General features: G+C 33.0%; 1 protein-coding gene across 3 annotated transcripts in view; it reads left to right on the top strand.

The window, feature by feature from the left end:
- The window catches only part of Wdr59 (WD repeat domain 59), a 77,274-nt gene that overhangs the window by 36,836 nt on the left and 13,807 nt on the right, over positions 1-26,631 (top strand). For 2 of the 3 annotated variants that reach the window (XM_076462463.1, XM_076462455.1), the window contains exons 14-21: positions 717-812; positions 1,121-1,274; positions 1,590-1,828; positions 10,667-10,812; positions 14,021-14,099; positions 15,093-15,205; positions 17,019-17,142; positions 19,941-19,967. In XM_076462463.1, the coding sequence (XP_076318578.1) occupies positions 717-812; positions 1,121-1,274; positions 1,590-1,828; positions 10,667-10,812; positions 14,021-14,099; positions 15,093-15,205; positions 17,019-17,142; positions 19,941-19,967 (978 nt within the window). The remainder of the gene's footprint in view (positions 1-716; positions 813-1,120; positions 1,275-1,589; positions 1,829-10,666; positions 10,813-14,020; positions 14,100-15,092; positions 15,206-17,018; positions 17,143-19,940; positions 19,968-26,631) is intronic. The other variant, XM_076462472.1, reaches the window with a different exon arrangement.

Genomic DNA, 26,631 nt, shown 5'->3' with positions numbered 1-26,631 from the left:
ACAGAAAATGGCCATTATTCCCTTCAAACTTTGCTTTTGTGACCTGGATAATGAAATTTAGAAATTAACCTATTTTCTATGTAAAAACGGACAAATTTGACAATTTTCATTTTCATAAGGTCTGAATAAAACAACATATGAATCAAGATTTACATATATTTATATTAAAGTTATACAAAAATGTTTAGAAGTGAGTAGTTTTTTGAGATTTGTGACTGTAATGTAAATCACTTTTACATATTAGCCCCAAATATAGTCTCCCATCATGTTTTTGTTATATGCTTCCAGGTCACAAAAACAGTTTGAAGATAAAAATAGGTCTTTTCCATTTAGGCATAAGCAATTGGAAAATAACACTTTCTGTCCAGGAACAAGAAAAAGTAACAATTTTGTTACATAGTGTTATCAATTTTTGAATGATTAACCTTCAAGTAAAATAAAGTCAAGCATTTCAGACTTTAGATTGATGATTAATTTGATGTATTTTCTTGTTATTCTATTAATTTATTTATAAGGCCATAAGGCTACTGAATATATGTATGTGTATATATACACACATGATGAACATGCTCATACAAAAACAGAATGGTTGTAGGCATTTTACTCATTACTTACGTCTATGTTCCATGCATGATACTTTGATTTAAGTAAAACAAAAAAAGAACAACTTTGAAACAAATAATTAAGAACCCTTAAACAGAATATTTTATTTGTAGGTATTAAGAACAACATCAGTTCAACAAGTGAAACGAAACAGGACTTGTTTGGAGCCATGTCTCAGACAGCTGGTAACTACATTGGAATTATGCACTGTAAGTAAAAGTAAACGTTAAATTAATAAGCTCAACTTATTTTAAATGGGGGGACAGGTTTTAGTTTCTGACCTTTTACAACCTCTCTGAGTCACTCACTTTATTATTCGTGAAAAAGAAATCACTTGAAGGTATTAGGGACAAAGTTATTGGTGTTATGAACATTTTGTAGTTGGTGAATAGAGATAAAACAGTTCTAGTTATGGAACACTTGCATGACATCCCTCCCTTTTAATTTCTTTCTTTTAAATACACAAGAAAATGATTTATCTCCAGTAGTTGTTTATTAATTTTATTGGTTTAAATAGTCAGATGGTCAGGATCAGCAGAATCAAACAAGTCCTTTCCACATTGAATCTGGAAAAGAGCAGTATCCTGGAATAAGTGTTCCAGTGTATGGCAGCTTCCAAGATGCAAGTGTACCCTTTCCTCGCACATCAGGAGCTAGATTTTGTGGAAGTGGTAAGTGGCTAAAAGGATTTTTAATTCAAATTTGATTCTAATCTTAGCTTACGGGGATGATAAGAAATATGTACGTCAAGGTTGATTTCGTTTGAGTATTTTAATCACAGATTACATGCACTTTAGTGCATGCAACTGCTGGAACAAATTTTAAAATATATTAATTCTGGTTATACCTTTCAAAAAAATCTAATTTATGTATGTAATTTTCTATGAAATTTAATTATATTTGAAGGCGAGTACAAAAAACTTGTGATGGATGATCGTTAAAAAATGTTCAAGCTCATGATAATGTTTTTTTCTTAATCATTTCAGATTTTCTTGTGTGTTTTGGTCGCCCCCCACACCTCCAGAGAATGAATGCTCCGACTGAGCTGACTCCCAGATCACTTTCAGCCCTGGGAGCTTATCTTTCTTCCCACATTTTGCCTATAAAAAGTCGAAGCACACCCACTTCTTCCCAGTATCACCTCATGTATCCTCCAGTTGCCCGTAGTCCAACGGGTGACTCCTCTGTTTCAATTTCCTCTTTTTATTATCAAGAGAAAGCTCATGTAAGTGCTTTATTAATATTTTTCGTGGTATCACCACATATTGATGTTTCCTCTGTTAACTCGTAGTTCAATAGGGAACCCATCTTTTCCAACACAGTAACTCACCATTCACACAGATTAGCTATCATCCTCAGTGTGTCTACAAAGGAGATTTGCATGTCACTAACCTTGAGGCAACTCCCCATTAATTTCTTGTGAGTTCATGTGAATCGTACCACACACTACCATGAGCAATAACTCCCATTATACATTTCCACTTGCGAGTCCTCATTCTTCTCTTCAGCACTGTATTCTACAGACATGTTTGAATTTAGCTTTTGTTTCAAAATCTATAATTTTTTATCACAAAATCTCAAATGATGGTGATTTATACTGTGTCCTGAATATGGCCTTAGGAATTATTTCTGCTGTAGCTTTTGAAGGCTTGTTTACTGCCAGGGTAATTGCATTTCTTATGCAGCATGTTGTAAATTACCACATGTTTAATGGACCTTGTAATTCTGTCCTGTTGGCCAAATTTTTTTCTCCTCAATCTGGAATATATACATTAGATTACAACTTTCACCTGATTAGCTTCAGGTAGTACCTTACTATTCATGAAATGACCTTAACCTTTCAATCTGTTTCTGAATTTTCTCTTCAAGTGTGTTCATCTCCATCTGATATACCTGTGTTCTTTATTATTTTTCATTTTATCACTTTCTGACATTATTGGGCATATCTTGCTTCTTTGTCTTTTGCCTGTTGTTAGGTTTTATACTGTTTTCTTTAACTCCTTTTTTGTGACCAGACGTCTCAAAAGCCCTCATGTTTATGATTCTTTTTGTCCTGATTTATAAACTTTTTGTCTTTTCCCAATTCCTTGTCATTACTATCCATTTGACAAACTTTGAGTATCAAGCCCTTTGCCTGTCATTTCACTTTTAGTTCTCTATATTCAAGTTTGTATTTTTCTCTCTACCCTTCCATATTCCCTCTCGTAATTCCACCTTTTACCTGAGATATTTCATAATGTTTCTGATTGCTTCTGTAGATGTTCATTCACTTCTCTGTTTGGCCACTTGCACATCTTCTCTATCCCTCCTACTTTGTTACTCTGCTGTTAGGACATGGGCAAAGGATTGTGCCAAATGGAAGCAAAGGAAACAGTGCTTCCAAAATGCATATTAAAAATTTAGTTTTTAAGTATCAGCTAAATATGAAGTTATGAACTTGCAATTGATTCATATGGATACACTCTACTATATTGTACATAACCAGTAATGACCTTGTACTGATGAAAGCACTGTTGGGAAGAATCTGGACTACAACTTGTAAAGTACTTCTTTTTTTCAGTTGATTTTAGCTTTTTCCTGATGAGAAAAAACCTTATTTCTAACTAAAAACATTTTTGTTACATAATATATTCTTTAAACTATAAAATGCTTCTTACATGAATTTTTTCGAATTCATACTTGTATTTAAAAAAACAACACATAATGAATGTTATATTGGCCTCTTCTATTACACAGAGGAAGCAGTTACCAGTTCATCTTACTTTAATATACACTCAAAATTTGAACTTATTGACAATTTATAGTCTATTTATTATTTAAATCACCAAAAACTTTAAGCAAAATAAATAATTTATAAATTAGTGCTTCATAAGTACTATTTTGTATATTAATGTGTCCAATAAACAAATCAAATATAATAAGAGAAAAACATTTTATATTTAATTTCCTTGTGATATTTGGAAACTTTTGTTTTTTCCTGACCTGCACCTTTGTCTCTCTATCTCTTTGTCAGATGTGCAGATGATTCAGGCATTGGGGATACATCCATTGAGGTTACTTCTCATGCTATCCTGAATTTCTTGAGAGTAGTTATTGTTGAGAGTGACTTGAAGAACATTCCCGAGTTAGAGATCTTTGCTGGTTTCCCAGCTAGGGTGTTTCAGCATTTTGCCAAATATCCACTCACAAAGATGAAATTATGCTGCCAACTAATATTCTGATTTTGATGTTTACATCCACGTCCACCTGCCACAGTGTGAGCAGGTTATCTGAATTATAAGGTATAGCCATATATTCCCAACCCTCTTGTATATTTCCAGTGGCAGTGGAATGGTCACTTGAAGACATCATGCTGTGATTCTTTAACATATGCTTGTTGTGGTGGCAAACACTGTGATGCCTACTAGTGTAAACTGGAAACACGCTGTTAACAGTAGTGGTTTACACCCCTCTTACTCTAATTCTTGTAGTAAGTGGATGAAAGAGAAAGAGGTGAAACATTTGAAGACTGTGAATAATATCTCATACCCAAAGACTCAGAAAATATTGTCCTCCCCTCCATTTCAGAGATTTGATAATGCGTTTTGTTTCACTGCTATAGTAGGAGTGCAGGCAGATCTCTCTGTGCCTCCAACAGAGTTGTTTGCATAACATCTGAAGAATCTTTTGCTCTCCCTGGTTTAAAAGAGTTGACGAATCTATGTCTGTTCCCATCTTTGCCTCCACCACTCCTTCTTCTCCAGTGCCTGCGGGTCCACTTCCTTTGCCCCCTGGATTCGGGCATTTCCTTGGGTCCATCTTTTTGTCCAGCCCCGAGATGTGAAATGATTATTCATTCATAGCCTCAGTCACTGGACGGAATCTTCATTCACAGACAGAGACAGGCCTACTTGATCTAGGGCAGGATCCAGAGAGACTGATAGACCTTCTTCCAATAAAGAAAAATAACATGGTCAAAAACAGAAGGGCTCTCCACCCACTTTCCTTCCACATAAATAAAAATGGCCACTTTGATACAGTGGAAATGTCAGGATTTTTGTTCAAATATAGATGACATTAAGAATTTGAATCTTATCATCCAGTGTGTCTCTTCTTACAAGAAATGTTTCTGAAACCTGCTGATGTAGTCACCTTTTGGCAGGTTTCTTTGTACAGAAATGACAGGTTGTGTGATGGATGAGTGCATGGAGGATATCACTGCTGGTTAGTCTTTGCCACTTGATACGCCCTTGGACGCTGTAGCCATCTATGTTTTCTTGGGTTGTGCCATCATTATTTGTATTCTCTACCTGTCTTCTAGAGATGCTGTTCTCATTGAACAGTTACTGTCTCCGTTTTTAATGCTGAGGAATTTCAGTGGATATAATCCCCTCTGGGGTGGTGCTAATATTGATGGAAGGGGTTTTTTCATAGAGCATATACTTTCAGATCACAATTTTTTTCTCTTCAATACTGGTTCTTATACTTATTTTCATGCACCTAGTTAGTCTTTTACTGCTATTGATCTCTGTCTGCTCTCCTTAACTTTTCTCTTACTTTTCTTGGAGAGTTGACAGCAGTGACCCATAGGGCAGTAATCGTTTTTAGAGAGACTGACCATGGTCAATTTCACCTGACTTGTGTGCCTCAATGGAAGTTAGACCAGGCCAGCTGGCTCTCTTTCACTGCTCTCTCAGAACTTTTTATCATTTGTAAGCCATCAACAGACAACTGCATGGCAACAATGATTGACTGTATTGTCCAGGAAGCTGCTCAATGTATCTATAAAACCTTGACACATTTTCCATGATATCCTCATTCATGGTAGAATTCTGCCTACCACATGCAATGGAAGCCTCAAAAATGGGCCTGGGATACCTTTTGTAGGCATGACGTCAAAGCCAGAAGCAATCTTGGTACACGACTAACGTCTCTTCTACCACCAGTTCCAAAGTCATATGGGACAAGATTCAAGAGGTTAGTGGATAGTATATTTCTGCCCTCCCTTTGATATTGCTTTCTCATGGCCAGGAAGTTGCTGATGTCCACTCTGGGCCAATACTCTTTTCTTCTGCATCTAGCACTTCTGATTCATTCCCCACCTTTTTAGCCATCAAGACATGGGCAGAGCTATTGCATTTTTCCTTCTGGCCTGATCATCTCTATGACAATAATTGCCCCTTTACACTAGTGGAACTCAAGCTTGCTCTTCATCAGTCTGGCAAGACATCAGTCGGACCTGATTTTATTCAATACAAGATGCTGTGCCATCTCTCTTGCACCTCTCTTACTATTCTTCTGGTTGTTTTTAAGTGGATCTGGCACAAGAATGCTTTTTCTGATGCTTTGTGCCAGGCTATTGTCCTCCATTTTTCCAAGCCAGGAAAGGATCCCAAGATTTCTTCAAACTACCATTCTCTCTGTAAGATCTTAGAGAGGATGGTTAGTGCTCATCATGTTTGGTTCCTCAAATCAGACAATCTTTTCTCAGTGTGGGTTTCAATAACAGTGTGCCACTGTGAACCACCTGATTTGACTTGAAACATCAATCAGAGAAGTCTTTCTCAAGAAATATCATCATCTTTCTATTTTTTTTTTTACTTAGAGAAAGCTTATTATACTATATAGAGATATGGCATTTTGCAAGACCCACTCATATGGGTTGCAAAGCTATTTGCCAATTTTTCTTAAATTTTTTTAATGGATTGGTGATTACAAGCTTATGTGAGTTGATACTTTCTTGTTCTTTCCTCCCGGAACTTGGAGTCCCTCAGGGCTGTATCTTGAGAGTCACACTTTTCATTATAAAGATTAATGCCATTACTGGATAACTTCCACATCTCATATCAGTCGTTAAGCATGAGGTTTTTCCATCTTAGTGAAGTTGTGGTTCCTGTGTTCAATGAGGCAAAGTTCTTTGGACTTGTATTTGCCCATAAGCTATCATTCCACACCTCAAGCAGCTACATGTCAAGTGTACAATGGCACTGAACATCCTCTGTGTCCTCTCTTCCATATCTTGGGGAGCAGGAGCAGATTGATGTTCTATGCTAAAGATCTATCGTGCCCTCTTTCAATCAAAACTGGACTATGGATCTCTGGTCTAAGGCTCTGCCATAGTCTCAACCTTGAAGATGTTGGATCCTGTTCACCACATGGGGCTTCAGCTCTGCACTTCTCCAGTTTCAGAGTTTGTACACTGAGTCTCATGAACCTCCTCTACCCCTCCATTTGCAGCTGTCTTTACTGTATGCTTCAAAACTTTGATCCTCACCACAGCATTCCACTTGGGGTTTTGTTTTCCTTTCTCAATGGGCCATCGTTTGTCAGAACAGATGGTCTGCCATTGTTCATTTTTTACCTTCATATTCAGGTACAGCTGGCTGAATTGATTCTGTTCTTGAATGACATTGCTGTTTCCACAGGCCAGCCCATCCCCAAGAGTGACCTTTCTTTGAGTCATCTGAAGAAGGCAGATACTCCTGATTTGTAGTACTGTCTTCTATTTGCCGAACATTTTTTGAACCATTCTTCCATTTCCATTAATAGGTATGATTCAAAATCAGGTGGCTTTGTGGATTCTGCCATGGCTTGTTGTGGTTTGGTGGTTGCACACAGGATCCTTTCTACAACAGAATTTTACACCATTTCTCTTGCCCCGGATCACGTAGAAGCTATGCAGTACAGAAACTGTTCTATTTATATAAACTTGCTTAGCATACTATTGGCCCTGGAATTGTTTCATGTCAGTTCTTATCCTGTTCTCATCGATATTGAAAACTGACTGTCCAATTTCTGTATCATCTACTTCTTTCCAGTTTTTTGTATAATAGGCCACATCAGTATTTATGGGAATGAGTTCACTGACACTACAGCTAAGTCTGTCTGCTCTGGTGCTATCACTACCATGCCTGTTCCATACATGGACTATGGTCCAGTAGTCAAGGCTTGGCTCAATGCCAGTTTGCAGTTGACTTGGAGAGAGCAACGTGGTAACAAGCTTTTCCAAATAAAACCCTGTGTTGGACTTTGGCAATCTTGTTTTCATAAGGATCATAAGGAGGAATTTGTCCTAACTAGGCTATGCAGTGGTAACAGTTTTTTAACTCATCATTTTCTTTTATCTGGGACTGATGCACCAATGTTTGGTCTGTGTGAAACACATCACAGTAGCTTGCATTTTTCTGTTGTGCTGTATTTTTTACTGTGAGCAACAGCGACATTTAAGACATGTTTTTACCATGGGTTTACCTCTGACATTGGACAATGTAATTGGCGATGGTGACACTGTCCTCCTTACAAATGATGGGGTACTGTTTTTGTTTTAACTTAACTTCCCTTTACACTTTATAATACTTTTACTGTTATTTAATTTTTTTTACTGGTTGTTTGCTTAAGAGAGCCTAGTTGCTTTGCACCATAATACACCAAACAACAACAACATCACTTGCTGTTGATCTGTTTCCATCAACAGTCATTTTCCATCTTTGTCTCTTTTCTTGCTCCTCTTCACTTTTCTTCCCAGTTCCTTCCCCTGACTCTATCTACAGTATTGTTCACTATTACTTTTTAAATTGTGTTTAATCATGTTTGATGTATTGGTTAAGGTTGAGAATAACTTCAGGATTTGGGTCTTGTCTCACACCCATTCAGTGCTGGGTACTTTTGGACATTTTTTTTCTTCTCCCATCTCAATTGACTTTAGCCTATCTTATTTATTTGTGAGATATGCTATGGCATATCAGATTACCAGGTTTTACACTTGTTCTTTCTCTGTGTGAGGAATTCTGCTTTTGAAGACTTTGGCTTTCTTATAACCCCTCATTTCTATGGGGCACATTCTTGTTTGTATACTATAGTGAATCCTTTGTTCTCTTTTGTGAGCCCCTTTTCAAGGAATTGTTATGGTAAATGAGCCCTGGCTGTTCTATTTCCTGTGTTCTCTTACCGTAACTTAAACCATATCTCTCTCTCTCTGTTTTGATGCTTTTCTCTTTGAGTGAGGTACATTTGTTGATGAGAATAAGATGTCTGTTTAGATGCTGGACAAGAGTTTACTCCACATCATTTTGCTCTTCATCAGGCATTGGTTCATTTGGTCATGTTCCATTCAGCTTATTTATTCCACGGTTTTTCCTGTTCCAACTACCATTGTGGCTCCTGTTCCAGGTTCTTTCTGTTTTGGGCACTAACCATACACTTCTGGGCCTATTCTTATCTTTTGCCATTAGCTTCAATCTTGATGATGGACTGTCTTTTTCAGCTAAAACATTCCCAGGTCTGTCTAGGGTTTATCCTTGTTTGGCCATGTCTGTCTTGAATTATTTTGCCATTCTTCTCAGCTCTGGGCTTTCTTTCTTATAGTCCATTGTCCCTCATGTTTGACTTTGACTGTTGATTTCTCAGCCAGGCCTAGTTTTATCTCTTTCTCTGTACCTGATCATCTCCAACTTCTGAGCCTCACATTTACACACTACTTCCATTCTTGGGACCTGTTGTTAGTACCTTTTTGACTGCTTAGCTTTGGTTCATTTGATATTTTCATCCCATCTTTTTCTCTTCTGATTTTCTCCTCTCTTCCTCTTGCTCATCACTCTTACACTTCTTCATAGAGGAATATTCTCCCTCCACCTCATGCATGGAATTTTGCCTGATTTGATTCCTACTGGGTCAGACTTTTCACTAATGTACCATTATTCTCAACATATACTAGTTATCATTGCACTGTAGTTGTAACTGTATGTAGCAGGTCCTTTGCCATTGATTCCTCCACCATCCTTTTCTGCTGGTGGTATTTCTGCACAACACCTTTCTGCCCACTTTACTCAACTGCTATTGAATGAATATATGGTCTCAGTCTTTCCAAACTGAGACCATGACCATTGTCCTTTCTTAGTATCTAAAGGCATTTCTTTTCCTGTCCTCCCCTCTGTGTTTTCTTCAGTCCTTCTTTTCAAACTCCCTTGCCTGACTGAGACCTTAATGAGGTTTTACACAATGTCATGCACGCTGTAGTGAAGCCATTGATTTTTCTGGCTTATGTATTGCTTTTCTTTCATGACTTACGTTCTTCTACAGTTACCATTGTTTCAATGTGTGTTTTTCAGATGTTTCTGGCCCCCTCTTCCACCTCATTTTGTTTCCTCTCCCTGGAAAAATCTTTCCATTTCCAAGTTTTTACTGCTTGAGAGGTACACTATACTTTTCTTCAATCTCCTACTTTTTGCCTCAGTCCCAGTCAACCATTTGCACCCAGCTTGACTGCTGTGCCTTGTTGGGTTGTTTGGTGTACCTTATCATGGATCTTTTCCTTTAGCGGTTCCTGACTTTATCTCTTCCTGCCCTGTGGGACCCCTTTTTTTCCACAGAACCCTCTTCTTATGGGATAGGTCTATCAATTCTTCCATTGAAATATTTGTCTCTGGATATTGATGCTCAAAGAATATTTCCCTTTTTTACATTTTTTCTTTGATGACCTTTGGATGAGCTTCTCCAGGTGGGCATGTGGACTCTCTCCAACATAGTCATCTTCTCTACATCTTCTGGTTGTTTTAATTCCAAAACGTTTTCAGTTTCCACAACTTTAATCAAATTTTTTTAATAACACGTTAAAGCCCCAGTATGTGCCTTCTTGTGCCTTGTCTTTGTGTCACCTGATGTATCTCTGTGATGACATATCTGTTTCATTACCTTTTTTCAAGTTAGAATTCATTTAAGTATATTTTCCTGATGTGCAGTTACATTACTGAAAATATATGAAATGCATAAATGTTTCAGCTTTTTTTTCAGATTTTTGTAATAAATAATACTACTACTAATAAATAGTTTGGTGTTATTCTTATTTTAGGTTTTATTTTTCTCGCTAATTTTGTTGTGTTTTTCATTCCCCTTTAAATTAGTACTATGTATCCATAGGCGCATATAAAAATATGATTTGAATATATGTTTTTAAACCTGGCAAAATTTTTTATTAAATGATGGTATTACATTTTATTGGTAGAGTTTTAATGTTTGATTAGTTGAAAATGAATTTTGTCTTCTAGACATATTTATTCCTGATTTTGTCATTTTGTTTTGACTTTAGAAACTTAAGATAGATCGAAAACACTTCCGTGATAAGAGAGAGAGAAGGTCTTCGTCACAAACACAAACAACTACACTTGGTACTGTTATGTTATATAGTGTTCTTGGATTGATGCCTATAAGTACAGTCTTAGCACAGCACTATGTGTAAGTAGATGAACTGTAAAGTATATTTTATTTGATTGTAAGGAATGTTCTTAAAATGACTACACTACAGTACTTGTGATCTCTAGATGCAGAGTGCAGGAAATTAACTTGTTGTTGGAATTAAAATCATCAGTGGGTTAATATATATTTTTTAACATGATGGTACTCAATCTAAATAAAGCTAACTTGACTTACAAATTTATAAATTCTACAAAATATTTGATGTTTATACTTCCATATCTTTGCCCAGTAAGAGTTGGGAGTTGGTTAAAAATTATTCTAATGTTTTTAAACTGTATAGTACAATCTTATATTTTTATTTGATTTTGATACATGAAACTTTGTATTAATATTGTATTTTTTCTATAAGTTAGTAAAGAGTTTTAATGGGGTGGGGGGTCTATTGTTGGACGAACTCATTTTAGATTATTTTGCTATAGTAATGTGGAGCCCAGTCCACATACCAATGAGTTATATTTTCAGTAATGTTGTATACAGGCTTTGTTCATTTTCAGGCCTAACTTCACAAACATTTTAACACATAATCTTAAATACTAATGGTTTATGTAACACACGGGTTAAACTTGTTAAATCTTCATTATATTTACAACAGAACTTGCAACTTGCTAACACTCACCAATTTATTGATAACAGATTTGTTGACTAAGTTACTAACTTCTCACTCACTGGTCAACTGACTGAATAACTGGTTTATTACTCATGGTACTTAAATATTAATAAAACATTTCCCACAAAGCTTTAGAAAATCTAAGTAATCTATCATGTGATGTTAATTCTAGAACTTGGGAAACTTCTAGATATCACATACTGTCACTGTCACGACAACTCAGTGTAGTGAACAACACAAAACTTAAATTAAAATGATGGTAACACAGTCTACCATTCATTTCCAGGTCAGATCGAGCAATTATTGCTGTAAAACCAGTGATAATTGATATACACCAAATCTTCTTATCAGTACATTCATTGGCTTCTGGAATAATTTCATTAAATAATACACTCCTTATTTCTACAGGGCCAGATGAACTATTTTTATTCTCAAAAAATATTGTTTGGTTTTAATGTCCATGTTTTCCACTCTTATAACAGTTTCTAACACTGTTGTATCAAGTTGGAGTTGCAACACCTGTGGTTTATTTTGAATAAACACTTTGATTCTTTCATTTCTTCTAGACAATCCTGTAACTTCTGGATTGTCCCTTTGGTTGTTTATGTGAATTCAAGTTTGGTGTTCAGACCTTTGTTTATGTGAGTTCAAGTTTGATGTTCAGACCTTTGTTTATGTGAGTTCAAGTTTGATGTTCAACTGGAGAACTTCATTTAAGTTACCTACTCTTCTTTAACCTCATTTGCATATCCTAATGCACTATAGTATCTGTGAATTAGTTATGTGCCAATGAATCCATCATTCATATGGAGCATCTGGTTAAAATGGTTTGACAAGTTTCCACATTTTTCACAAATTTGACCAAGTGTTTTATCCTTCCTCATTCTTCTTTGTTTTGGAAACTTCCTTCTGATGTGTCAACCACCAGTGATTAACAGTTGTTATGGCTGGCTTTTTTAAATGGGCAGTGAAATAAATGCTGTTCATTTTTTCACTTTGGAAGTTATGTCTCTTGTGGTACCTTTTATCGTAGTCTGGTTTCTTGATTAGCTGGTGGTGTTAAACCAGCTTACTAAATTATGGAATTGGAGTAATTAATGAGATAGTTGGAGTAAACCAGCAAAGTTCTGTTGTCATATATGGAACACCAGCAGTAATGGTAGTAGGTATAGACTAAATAGTATCTGGTTCTTATTCTCTATTTCATAGTAAAAGATGTTAGAATATGGAATTCTTGAGTTGATCCACTGAGAGTTGTGGCTGTTTGATTCTTGCACATTTCAATTTTTTTATTGATGTTTTATTCTAGCTCTAATGGTCTTTTCTAGCTTATTGATTTTACTGTTTTAAACTTTCTGTATTTTATTAATGCTTTTCTGTACTGTGTTAGTTTTTGAAAGTTATAGTTGTTTTTTTATATATTGTTTCAATTTTGCTATTTTAATCCTTTTAAATATCATCAATGACATCTCTAGTTTAATGTATTTTTGTTCTTATTTCATCTTTAATATTTTCTCTTTCCTAATTCCTTTCTTAAATTTCGGATTATTACCTCACCCTCAGCCATGGAGGTATTATAATGTTGTGGACAATCCCACTGTTGGATTATTATCTTGCCCTTTCAGCTATGGTGGTATTATCATGTGATTGTCATTCTCACTATTGGAATATTATCTTGCCCTTTCAGCTATTGGGGCATTATAAAGTGATGGTCAGTTCCACTATTTGATAGTAAAAGAGTAGCCCAAGAGTTGGTGGGTGGATCATGATGACTAGTTGCCTTCCCTCTAGTCTTACATGCTAAATTAAGGATGGCTAGCACAGATGGCCCTAATGTAGCTTTGCACGAAACTCAAAACAAGCGGAGTGCTACCACTTGATCATGTGTTAGTTTTCTGTTTTTGTTCTTCATCTTCATTTACATTTGTCCTTTTTTTTTTTGTTAATATTTTGTAAATTTGTTCTTGTTCTTTCTTCATGATGTTTATTTAATTTTCTATTTCCTTCATTTTAATATTTAAATTATCTGTATTTCTTACACCTTTTAATTCCCTGTCTTCCTGTTTGCTATTCTTTTCTGTCTTTCATCATTTCAAGCAATCGTCCAGTCCGACTTCAAGTGCATGTTGTCTTGATGTTGGAATTTAATCTTTTTTTTAAATACTAAATTAGACTGAGTTTCTAATTACTGAATAATAAATGAACTAATCACTCATTGCCAAAGTATCTAATTCACTTAATCAACTGATTGAATGACCAATTCCCTCAAATGTTTAAATATTGTTACACAATTTTCTCCCAAGCTTTTAGAAAATTCAAGATAATTTATCCTGTGATGTCGATTCTATAACTTGGGAACGTTCCAAGCATCACACATCCTCATCATATAATGCAAAAAAATCTCTTTAATGAATGATAAAAACTTCTAAAGTAAAACAGTAAAAGCATAAGCTCTAACAGAAGCTTAAAGCTGTGTAAGATGTTTTCTTATTTTATTCAAACTTGTAAAGTCAATATATATGTGTGTGCATCTATGTTTTATTAAAATTTATTTTATAGAGAAGTAGATAATGTTTTTAGTCTAGGTGGTGATACTGAATCAGTTTGTAAGAAAAATGCATCAGTGGCTGCTGAATTTGGTAGGAAAGATCTTGTGCAGGTAATACTTGAACTGTTGAACTTTGTTTTTTATGTGTATGTTGTATCACTGGTCGAACTTTCTTTTTTATGTGTATGTTGTATCACTGGTAGTTTATAATTTTGTCTGTGAAGCCAGAAGTTATCGGCTGGGAATATATTTGTTTACTTTTATGCTAAAGTGGGAAACTTGAAGTTATAAATGAAATTTTTTTTTGTATTGTTCAATACATGTTTTGCTGTACATACATTTTATTAGATGAGTTAAACCTACACATAATGAATTAACAAGTTTCTATCATGAAGATAAGTTTGCCATTTATTTATTTCTATAATTGTTAGTGATACGTACACTCCAACAAACAAGTTAAACCCATACATTATAAACTAACAAGTTTCCATTGTGAAAATGGTGGAATAGGTATTTAATGCTGTAGTTGTATTAGTGGTACACATGTTCTAATGTATGAATTAAGCCTACACACCAAGAAAGGTATTTTCTAGTCATGATGCATGTGTTATGTATGTCAATGTGATAAGATTGGTATTGTAATTTTTTGTTTTAAAATACATTATCTTATCCATAATAAAGGCTTGATGTGACCTACTGCTTGGGATGCCAGGTTGTGAATTGAAGAGTCTAAAGTTTGAGATAGGATGTAGGTGAACATGCAACACTTTTTCAGCTGTGAAAATGTTATAAAAGTGACAATCAATCCAATTATATACGGTAAAGCTCAAGACACTACTATTTAGTAGCAAGTGTTGGCAACTGAGTACCTTCTCTGTGATCAGTTTGAACACCAAAGAGTCTGTCGTCTGGCAGTTTTCTTTTGTGTATAAAAACTGCCATTCAGGTTGAAAATTTAAATTTCATTTCCAGTAGTTTTAAAAAGATTTGGTGAAATGTTTTGTAAATAAGTTGTTAAAAGAAAATAACATGCATTCTAAACTAAGTTCTTTTATTTATTGTTTTAGTAATAGTAGATAAACATTTGCTTTGATATTCTATTAGGTGTGGCAACTTGCAGCTTTAATTGCTAGTTCTGAATTGTTTCCAAGTAGTGATCCAGATGATGGAGTTCCATGGTCCCAACATCCTTTTGGACGCCAACTTCTTCAGTCTCTGTAAATTATGCTGATGTTTGTACATTTGTTAGATTAATATGTATGTCCTCATGACAACATGAATGAAGTGTGTGTGTGTGTGCATACGATATACGTTTATTCTGCATATATTATTGGCGATAACCCTTATTCCACCTGAGTTGTGTATGAAAGTGATTTGTGAATGTGTATGATATTGTTTATTTTGTTCACTTGAATGTTACCAACTTATTTGAATTCATATTTGTGCCTGAGTAATGTGTAGTCTGCTGCCAGATCTCATTACTAAGCATTTCAAAGGTAATAAGCATCATATTTTAGACAATTTTCCAATTAGTAGGGATGTGTTCGAAGATTCATCAGGCAACTATCAAGCACTTTCAGAATTTTTTGTCTCATGAATAGAAATAGTTTGACAATGTTTGAATAGTAATCACACATTTAATGTCATTTGTGACAAAAATGGATTTTTGTGTTTGTATAATGCCCATTACTTAAATAAAAGGTGTTTTAAAAACACACCACTAAAGCATAATATGTAGCAGACCATCATGATGGACCACAGAGGGAGTACATTCAATTTGCTGCTTTGTTTCAGTAAAATGTTATGAATATTTAATGAATGTGTTGTGGTAGGATAACCATGAATCAAACAAATTAGGCTAACACTGATTTTTATGTTATAAAATGAGCATTTGTTTACCTTCATATTCCCCCACTTTTCAAAGCAAAAGCTTAGAAAAATAAGATTGATAATAACATTTACTCATAGTTTTTTGGTATTCTTGGAAGTCCATATTTATTTTCTGATAAAATGTTGTTGCTTTGCTTTTGTTTTTTATGTTTATTAGGTATGTTGAACTAATAAACTTTTATTATGTTAAAAAGAGTATGATTGTTAGCTTAGTTTGAATGGTGACTGTTAATTAAAGATTTGTTGTGTTTGGTTTTGGCTGCAGTTTTTGATTGGCCACAAAAGTGTGCTCTTACAGTGTATATCAAAATCAGTATCGCATGTGGCATCAAGTATGTGTTCGTAAATGTGTTGTGTTTTTATTCAAGGTGTAAAAACACAATTAGGATTTCATGTAATATATTTTAAGCTACATATGAATGTTTTATTTAAGTGTATTACCTGTAAAAGAAGAGGGTTTTGAATCAAATATGAACCTAATTATGGTAACATCATTAGTAATCTAGTACTATCAAAAGTTCAAACCTTTCTTTGGTAATGTATTCTGAACTGTCAAAGTCTATCCAATGTTACAGCCTCACAAATCTGTAATCTTAACAAAAAACAAAAAACCAACCCCAAAGTGCAGGCTACTTGAATAAAATTGTGATAAATAATTACGTGATCAAAATTTCATTTTTACTTCCTTTAAAACTGAAAATGAGCAATAATTATAAGTTAACCAATTTAAAAAGAGGTAAAGCATCTATTACTTTTTGTAATAAGTAATTAAACAAAAGGGACAGAATTAGGGTTATAAATGTTACATTTGAAATTTCTTTTTATTCATGTTTTTTGTAAAAGTACCATTAAAAATACTTCAAGTTTTTTGTCAATGGAAAATGTATTTTGAACAAAATGCTATTTATGCTGAATATGAGAGAGATATTTACATTATTTGATATTCATGTTATTTTATATTATATTGGTGTATAAATGTATTTAAATAGAAATTTAAATTGGAGATTTACATTATTTGATATTTATATTCTTTTACATTGATGTATAAATGCATTTAAATAGAGATTTAAATCAGAGATTTTTATTTGATATTTATATTCATTTACATATCTTTATGTATAAATGTATTTAAATTTTCAGTATCAATCACTTTATCAAGATTCACGACATTCAGACAGCAGCAATGTTGTGTTGTGTCTTCCACTCTTATCATGAAGACATTTTAAGGAGAAGCCACTTGGTCATTGACATTGGATTGACTTCGGTAAACTTTGTACCAATTTTTTTTTTATCTACTAACAAACTTCAGTGTTCTATTTAGTTTGTTATTGCACTGAAAAATCTATTTTTTATCTTGCTTATTGCATGAAGTGACGAGATGTCGGACAGATCATCTTAAATACCAATCATTTAAGGTCACAAGGCACATATAAGATTATAAGATTTTTAAGAAATTTACTGTAATAGTGCTATTCAGTACTGGAATATGTTGATAAAGAAAAAAATGTGTAATTTTAATTCTGAAGACAAATACTTAAAATTAAGGTTTCACATGTTATTTTTAAATTGTGTTAATGGATCGATATCTAGAGAAATTTTACACTGTACGTGCCTCAGAAGCTACACTTTATAACTATGTTGACATTTTTTGCACATAAAAATTTTTCTAAGTTTACATAGTTGTCAGAAATAAAGTTCAGAAGAGTAGTGTTTCACTGTTCATTGTTATTGGAACAGTATATAATATTGTTAATAACCATTCAGTTAGTAACATTCTGACACTAAAAATATGGGTAATTTGTAGTTAGTTCTAAAGAAAGAGAAAATATGGCTGATTTAATGTCTTCTACCTAAGGAATGAAAAATCTTTGCTTTGAACTGAATTTTATTCAATGTCTTGAGAAACTTACACTAAGTTATAACCTTTATATCAATGAAAGTACATAAAGATAACTTTCAGTTGAACATTTGTAAATGGTACTGTTATGATGACAAGGCTTACTCACAGGTGCTTTGTGTTATTATAGATAGTATTTAGTTTTTTGTGTGACAGATATTTGTCACTAATATAGTTTTCTCTAATTATATATTTAGTTCCAATTGTCATGTCAGTAAGAACGTTTTACGTTTCGTATCTCCCATCCTAGGGAAGAAGCTGACGTTTTAGTTTAACTCATGGTAAACTATAAGTGACATACTTAAGCAGGCTCTGGATAAGCCAAAGATGGTACATTCAGATGAAACTCCAGATAAGCCAAAGATAATATAATACTCTTTACTTAAATTGTGGATAAACTAGAGATGTCAGAGTACTGACTCTGGACAAAACAAGTATGCCACATTTATTTCAGGATCTGAAAAAAAATCCAGAAAATCCAGAAATACTTCTGGATAAAATAGATTACACAACTTATTCTATTTTCTGAACAAATCAAATAATTTTTTCATTTGAAACGCTGGATAATCTGAATATATTTGTTCCAGATTTTGGACAAACCAGAAATAACAAATGTGATTTCTAAATCCTCAAATAATTAACACTGAGGCATTGCATTTTCTGTGAAATTATTTATAATAGGTTTGTTCTTTAGTCATCCGTTTGTGTGATGAACACCTTTGATTTTCTGAATTTTGTTCCTACTTTGTTTAGTGTCACATCAGATGAGCTGTTTGACATACAGTAAATTTTTTGCATATGTATGTGTGCAGTGTAAATACTTGACACGAACACATTTTAAGTGTATTGTACTTGTCATAAAACACTGCATCTTTTATCTCATCCTTTAGTGAATTAGAATAATGTATAAAACCAGAATTTCAACCATTGTGTTTTAGCCATATCTGTTGCTGTTGATACATTTCACTCAATCCAGAGCTCATCTATCTGATTGTAATGGTCAGAACACCACCATGTCAGCAGTGGATGGGTAAAAGCATTACTTGGGTTGGCCGGTGGGCATCTCGGAGGGTGTGTCCAGCAGGTCACAAATCCTCTCTGCCTTTGCCCTTCTGGTCAACAGGAGGTTGAGTGTACTTCTGCTAATGTTACCGGTGATCAGCTGATTCCTGTGACATCTGTCCAGGCATTTGTTGTTGTTGTCACGAGAGATGACAGAAGGGATCCTGAGGCTGAGAGTATCTCCCTTTTCTGAGTACATGAGAGACTCTGTGGCACAGACAGGGAGGCTGGAATACTACTACTTTTCACTCTTCTAATTCTGGAAGATCCCTAAGGGACTAGACAAATAATACAGCTTCAAGAATATAATAGGCTTAGTACTAAAGTCTTATGACAAATGTTAATTATTATTATCACACTTTGCTAGTTTGAAGGCATTCACACCATAACAGTTATTGAGTACTGAGAACATCTTGTTATGCATTACTGTTTATTCTTTTACACTTACTTTTAAGTTATTTTTTAATGTTGGGATCTGTGTGTTTAAATAACCATACAGTACATTATGATAGGTAAACAACCTTTTTGCAACAAGGTAAAAATAAGCTTTTTTTGATTGATAATATGATTTAAAAAGTATACATCACTATTCTAGTCATATGACTACAAAAAGTGTTCAAGAAAACTTAAAAATATATGTCTCTGACCAAAACTTTATATTGCAATGTTTTGGGCATATGCCCTTCAGGCAGTTTTAAACCTTTTCCATTTGTAACCTTGTTTAAAAAAGCCTGATAAAGGGCTTCTGCCCAAAAAGTTGCAAGTTAATGTAACGTTTTTGTGATAGACGTGTATTTTTTAATTATTTTGAACACTTTCATTACTTCATTAGTATTATGATTGACATTCGTTTACTGTTGTATTCAAAGTTTTGGTTCATTTGTTTTGTATCTATAAAGATTTCCAACTTTGTCATTAAGTTTTACTTGCATATGAAGCTTGTTTCTAAAAACAATAAAACATGCATGCAGAAAAAAAACCTTGTTCAATAAATTTATTTTCTGAGCTTATATTAAAGTTCTGTTAGTCACTGAAGCAATCTGAAAAATCTATTCTTTGTACTTTTCGTGTATTTCATGTTGTAATTTTTTTATTTACTGTAGCATCTGTCAGGAAAATGGTGGCAAAAGGTATGTTGGCTAGTTCAATGAAACCCCAGTAGTTTGGAATAAATTTTTTTTTGGCTAGTCTTCTGTAGATCCAGTATTGGTTGCTTACCAAGCATGGCATCCAAGTATTAATTAAATAGCAAAGAACTGGTCCTTGTACACAAATCTTAAGTCAATATATTTTACTTGCTTTTCTAGCATATTTGAGCATGAAATACCATTCTTAATTAAGAGTAGAAAACTGACCATACTACCCAAGTTATAAACAGGCTTATTTTGCCTGCTTACCCACCGTATGTGAGCATGAAACTCCATTGCTAATTACAAATAGAGAACCAGTTCTTCTACACAAGTTATAAATTAGCTGACTTTTTTTTTTTCTTCTTTAGCTAATTGCTCATCATAACATCTTTCAATTGAGTGAAATTAAGAATCAACCAGTCTTTCCCTTCAAGTTTCAAGTCAGCTGATAGTGTCTTTTAATTTGGTATGTGTCATTATGACATCAAACTGTTAATTAACAGTAGAGAATTAATCCTTCTCCCTGATGTCTATGTCAGCTAAATTAACTAGTCTTGAAGACATTATAATATTTTATTATAGCCATTGAAGCAGAATTGGTCACTCTCCCCAAGTTGCAGATCAGCCAATAGTATCTGCTCTTAACATGTAAAGCCTATTAACTGTACATCTGTTATTAACTGTAAATTTAAAAAAATGGTATTTTTTTGTTGTTGTTTATTAATGAGTTCAAAATAAATTTGTGTTGGTTTCTATCTTGGGTAGCAGAATCCAACAGCTTTATTATCCCATTGTCTCTTCTTGGACAGTAAGTTAGACATAACTTGTTCTATCTGCATGGTATCCTCTTGTTAAGTAAATAATAGTCAGCTATTTGATATCTTGCATGAAGACGTATTAGTAAATATGCTGTCTGAAACCCATATGTAACCAGTGAACCCTAGTTTTAGTTAATACATGTGAACATATAACCTTGATTTATTTTTGTATATAAATTTTACATAACACTTGAACTGGTAATGTGTATTACAATTTAAACTGTGGTCATAAAAAAATATTCTTATGTAAGTTGTGTTTAGATGATGCTTGTCATAAAATTTGATGTAAGACACTTAATATGAAATTACTTTAGATAACATTTTTAAAGTAAATTGTAACTGAAGTAATACTTGTAGTATATCTTTTACTGTAAGTAACAGTACTAAGGTGTGTGTGTGTGTGTGAAGTTTTAACTTGTATAAACCAGTGTAGACAGTACATGTATATAGTTTTAACTTGTATAAACCAGTGTAGACAGTACATGTATATAGTTTTAACTTGTATAAACCAGTGTAGACAGTACATGTATATAGTTTTAACTTGTATAAACCAGTGTAGACAATACATGTATATAGTTTTAACTTGTATAAACCAGTGTAGACAATACATGTATATAGTTTTAACTTGTATAAACCAGTGTAGACAATACATGTATATAGTTTTAACTTGTATAAACCAGTGTAGACAGTACATGTATATAGTTTTAACTTGTATAAATCAGTGTAGACAGTACATGTATATAGTTTTAACTTGTATAAACCAGTGTAAACAGTACATGTGTGAAATTTTAACTTGTATAAACCATTGTAGACAGTACATGTGTGAAATTTTAACTTGTATAAACCAGTGTAGACAGTACATGTATATAGTTTTAACCTGTATAAACTAGTGTAGACAGTACATGTATATAGTTTTAACCTGTATAAACTAGTGTAGACAGTACATGTATATAGTTTTAACCTGTATAAACTAGTGTAGACAGTACATGTATATAGTTTTAACTTGTATAAACCAGTGTATATTACTCATTCAGTGTTTCATGTTAATAATATTAACAGCTTTAAGGTAAACTGTTTTATATTACACATTATTGAAAGTAAAACTTAAAAATGAACTTGAAAGAGTTTTTTTAAAACATATATTTATTGTCAAATACAGTTATAAACACTAATTTATACATAGATTTGTAATGCTTTATAAGAAAAAACAAACCAGCACCAGGTGATAGTATTTGAACCTCTTAGGTAATACACTGTTATATTTAGCCCCATGCTTAATTTCATGTTTCCTTTGTTGACACTTTGATCACAGCTTTTCTTTGTTTTTACATCGTACATGAACCATTAATAATGTATTTGAGTTTACTGTACAATTCTTATTGTTACTAATGTGTTTTTTTATTACAATCTACATGCTCATATGGATATTGGGTTCTTTGGGTCATACTACAGAACTGAAAGATATATAAGATAAAAACTCATTGAATGAATAACACTGTTAGCAGTCAAAGTGGTTTTATAAATTAATACATGTGTTAAAATTCCTTACATGCAGGCAGACTCAATGACATCTAAGTGTGCAGATTTGTTTCCATACAACAAACTTCACTTCATAGGGTAGTCAGAGTACCACAATTTTTAAAAACAACAATTATAGAGAGCTGACAAAATTTGGTGAAACAGTATGAAAGTGATTTTAGAGTTGAAATTCTTTAAACCTATATAAAAGGTATGCCACACAAATCTCTGTTTGAGTCATGTTAGGTTGAAAACCATTGCCTTCCTCTTAGCTGAGCTGGAATTGTTCTGCCCAGCTGATTATTGTGTAGGTTCTTTAAGCTGGTGTAATTTAATATTTACCATTTTACAGCCATGCATAAACATAAAAGTTTGTGATGGGCAATGATGAAAATTGTTTTTATGGTATCTTATAGTTATTATATATAATAAATTTATTTATTACAAAAGTTAAAAAGTTAGTCAATGAAAATGTGGAGAGCAACTTTATAACAACATAATTGATTATGATTTTCTGTAGCTAGAATTGTCAACCTGAGGCTTTTAATTTGAAAAATAAGTGACTGATGAATTTAGATTTATCTTAATATATTTTGAGATTTGATTGTGAATAATCATGACCTTGGACAACAAATGATGTGACAAGCCTGGTACTGCCACCAGGTGGCTTTGGTAATGGTATGTGATAGCTTTGATTCTAATACATGTTTATTGTCCATCTTACTTCAGAAGAAAGGAAAACATTGTTCATATACTAACATCACAATGATAAACAGAAGTGTGACAAAGTCGACAGAGACTATACTTGTGTATGCATACAGAGTTGAGGCATTATTGGGCAAACAATGATGAATTATGGATGTAATGATACAACTATATTTTGTACTGATACATCAGAATTAATGCTTCTACTAAATTCTTAGTAATAATGTCTAATAACGGACCAGTAAACATTTCATTTGCTAGAATTATGCAAAGGTTTAATGGGAGGTATAACGTTATGACCTATTGAATTATCATATCATGTTGGCCCTTTTAATATGTGGAGCCAGAACTTTGTTTGGTACAACAGGTTCAGAAAATTCATTTGATATTAAAGAAAGATGACTTTTGACTGATTTGTTTTACCTAACCTTCTTTTGGTCTACTATCAAGCCACGGTACGTGCATCTTTTCAAACATTGGTGTTAATGTTTTATTTTTTAAACATGAAATGTATCTTTTGGTAATGTTTTCAGTTAATTTATAAGAAAAGAATAAAGGGGAAAAAACACTTAAGGTTTTGGCAAATCTGAAATATTGACAATATTATTATTTTTCAAATCATGTTTACATTCTCTTATCAGATGTAAAACATTAACGTGTTGTCCAAAGAGTGATAAATACTTATCCTTGTTGAAGAAACAAAACTTGCTAAACATAAAGCAAGATTATTGAACTGTTTATGGTTCAGCAAGCAGTCTGTTCTGAGCTTTTGGAAATAGAGAGAAACAGACTTGAGAAGCAAAAATAATTGTAATTCTATTAAGATTTTACTTTGTGGTAGTTTTCTCTGAATCATACAAGTTCTGCTCCTAATAAGGAACAACACTAAACATGTTATGTTAAACAAAGAGAAAATATAACTATGTTGTACGTGGAGTTAAATGATCCTCAACTTATAAATGTTTGATAAAAAAGTGTTTGTGTATTACTTGTCACTGTTTAGTTTTATGAATTGGTGGAAGAGGGCAAGATACTTAGCTTTTGTTATTTATTTTTACATCTTCTCCCTGTTTCCTTTTGCAATTGAAATGTTTGGGTTACTATTTATATTGATTCAAGTCAAGGGGTAATAGGGCAAAAAATGGTAAATTTACATATTTTTTTTGTACCTTTATTCTTTTATTTTTACCTTGTTGAATTTTTTTTTATTTTGTCCAAGTAGAACATGTACTTTGTTTCTTTTTTGGCCAGTAGAACATGTACTTTTTTGGCCCAGTAGTAGAACAGGATTTGCATGCTGTTGAATGAAATTAAGTTTCATATTTTCCATCGTTTTATTGTGTTTTTAGGTATGTTGGTAATGGGATATTTGTAATTGTAAGTTATTTTGTTAATTGAATGTAATGAATTAATTAAAGCTTTTAAATATTTCCTCTTTCTGCACACACTTAAGCAATTCGATTTCATTATGTTCCAATGAGGGAAACAATTGTTTTAACATATTTGTAGATTTATCCTCCCATCTAGCAAAAGTAGCATGAAATAGCATTTAATAGCATTTCTTGTATTCATACTTTTGTAAATGGTATTTTTATATTCCTTTCTCTCTCAGTGGCCTGGCATAGCCAGGTGGGTTAAGGCATTCGACTCGTAATCTGAGGGTCGTGGGTTCTAATCCCCGTTGCACCAAACATGCTTGCCCTTTCAGCCATTGGGGCATTATAATGTGACAGTCAATCCCACTATTCATTGGTAAAAGAGTAGCCCAAGAGTTGGTGGTGATGACTAGTTGTCTTCCCTCTAGTTTTACACTGCTATTTTAGGGATGGCTAGCGCAGATAGCCTTTATGTAGCTTTGCGCGAAATTCAAAATACAAAACAAAAGCCAAATCCTCTCCCACTTACCCAGTAGTACGTCTTAAGACTTGTAACACTAGAAACTGGATATTATATTTGTGGTGGCCACATAGAGGTAGTTATTGTGTAGTTTTGGACATGGTACACTGTCTTTTTTGTTTAACATATTTTCTTGTGCATGTATAAAAAAATTAACATTATTTTCTTTTTTCATTTAGTTAAATGTAATCCAAACATTCATTGTTTTCCTTTTGTAGTTTTACAATAGAATTACTTAACCATGCATATTTTTTTAAATAAACAGACTTGGGTTATAGATACCTTTAGTAACTACTGTATTTTGGTAATTCAGGTTTATTAAGTATTTGTATTTCCTACCAATATAATTTTGTATTTATTTAATAACTTTTATACCATATTGATTTGTTTTTTAGATAATTAGAACTTTAATCTACAGATATAGGATCTCATGAAAATGGTTTGTAACACACAAATTGTTAATTGGCTAGGTATTAGAGTTTCTACATGTCACTTGAAAATTTGAACATATTCTTAATTTATTATTTTCATTTTTCTATTTCTAAGAAATTAAATCTGTTTTGAAACACTGACAAAATGTATTATTTTAAAGATTGTGAGAATTTTATTCTGTGTTTATACATCTCCGAGAGTATGCAGTAACTAAGTCCTTACAAGATATTTTTTTTCATTATTCTTTATTTTTGCTGGACTTTAAGTTTCTCTGTCACCTTTTATTTTGAACAAATCATTGAATGTATTATTTCTAGTGTTTTTATACATATAAGTACTCTATTGGGTTTCTTCATATTTCAATTTCTAAGTTTTAAAAATTTACTTCAACTAATAATTGTTTTTGTAGTCAGCTATTAGTTTATTTCATTTACTGTTCAGAGTTTGGTGGGTTTTTTTTTCCTGAATGTGTATTTTGATTCTTATTTATGTTTAAAAGACTGAATTAGTAGATCAGTTCTGACATTTTGGCTTAGATAAATAAAATTGTGTGGGTTCCAGCTGGTTTAATTTTACTTATGTAGTGTTTAAATGAAGTTAAAACAATAGTGTCTACACTGAATATTGCTAGTGCGTTTTTTCTATTTTGATGATACAACATTAAACAAGTTTATATAGTTTTACAAACACTGAAATAACTCAAAAAGCAACCTATTATATGAATAAATGCATAAACCAGTAAGGATGTTATCATAACTCTACCTTGATCTGATACAACTTGTTAAATTTATTATCAGTGCTATAGCATAATTGTTAATCAGTGAAAAGACACGGAGGTAGACGTTTCGGTGATTTTTTATCTGACGTTAACATGAAGTAAACAAGCCTTAATTTAAACTAATGCAAACTTTTGACGTTTTAGATTAAACTTAATATCATGTCAACAATGGTTTATATCCTGTTTATTTATGGTCATTGAATTCCCAATATAATGTGAATAATAGATGTATAAATTTATCACTTACTAAAACATGCTAATGTGTGTCTATATTACATCATTTGGCCAAATAAAGAAACTTGTTCAGGACAGAACTGCCACAAGAAAGTGAGATATTAGCTTGTATTTACAAGTATGATACATGGGTGTTGAATAAAAGTGTTCCCATATGTCCCTTTCTATTCATACTGTTAAAAAACAAAGATTATTGATTGATATAACAATGGAAGTGAAATGTACTACATTCACATTTAATAAATACAGTTGCAGAGCTTTTTTTAATTCTAGAACATTACAC

This window comes from Tachypleus tridentatus, chromosome 1 (genome assembly GCF_004210375.1).
Source record: "Tachypleus tridentatus isolate NWPU-2018 chromosome 1, ASM421037v1, whole genome shotgun sequence".
Lineage (NCBI taxonomy): Eukaryota > Metazoa > Arthropoda > Merostomata > Xiphosura > Limulidae > Tachypleus > Tachypleus tridentatus.
This window is presented reverse-complemented; position numbering and strand designations above follow the sequence as displayed.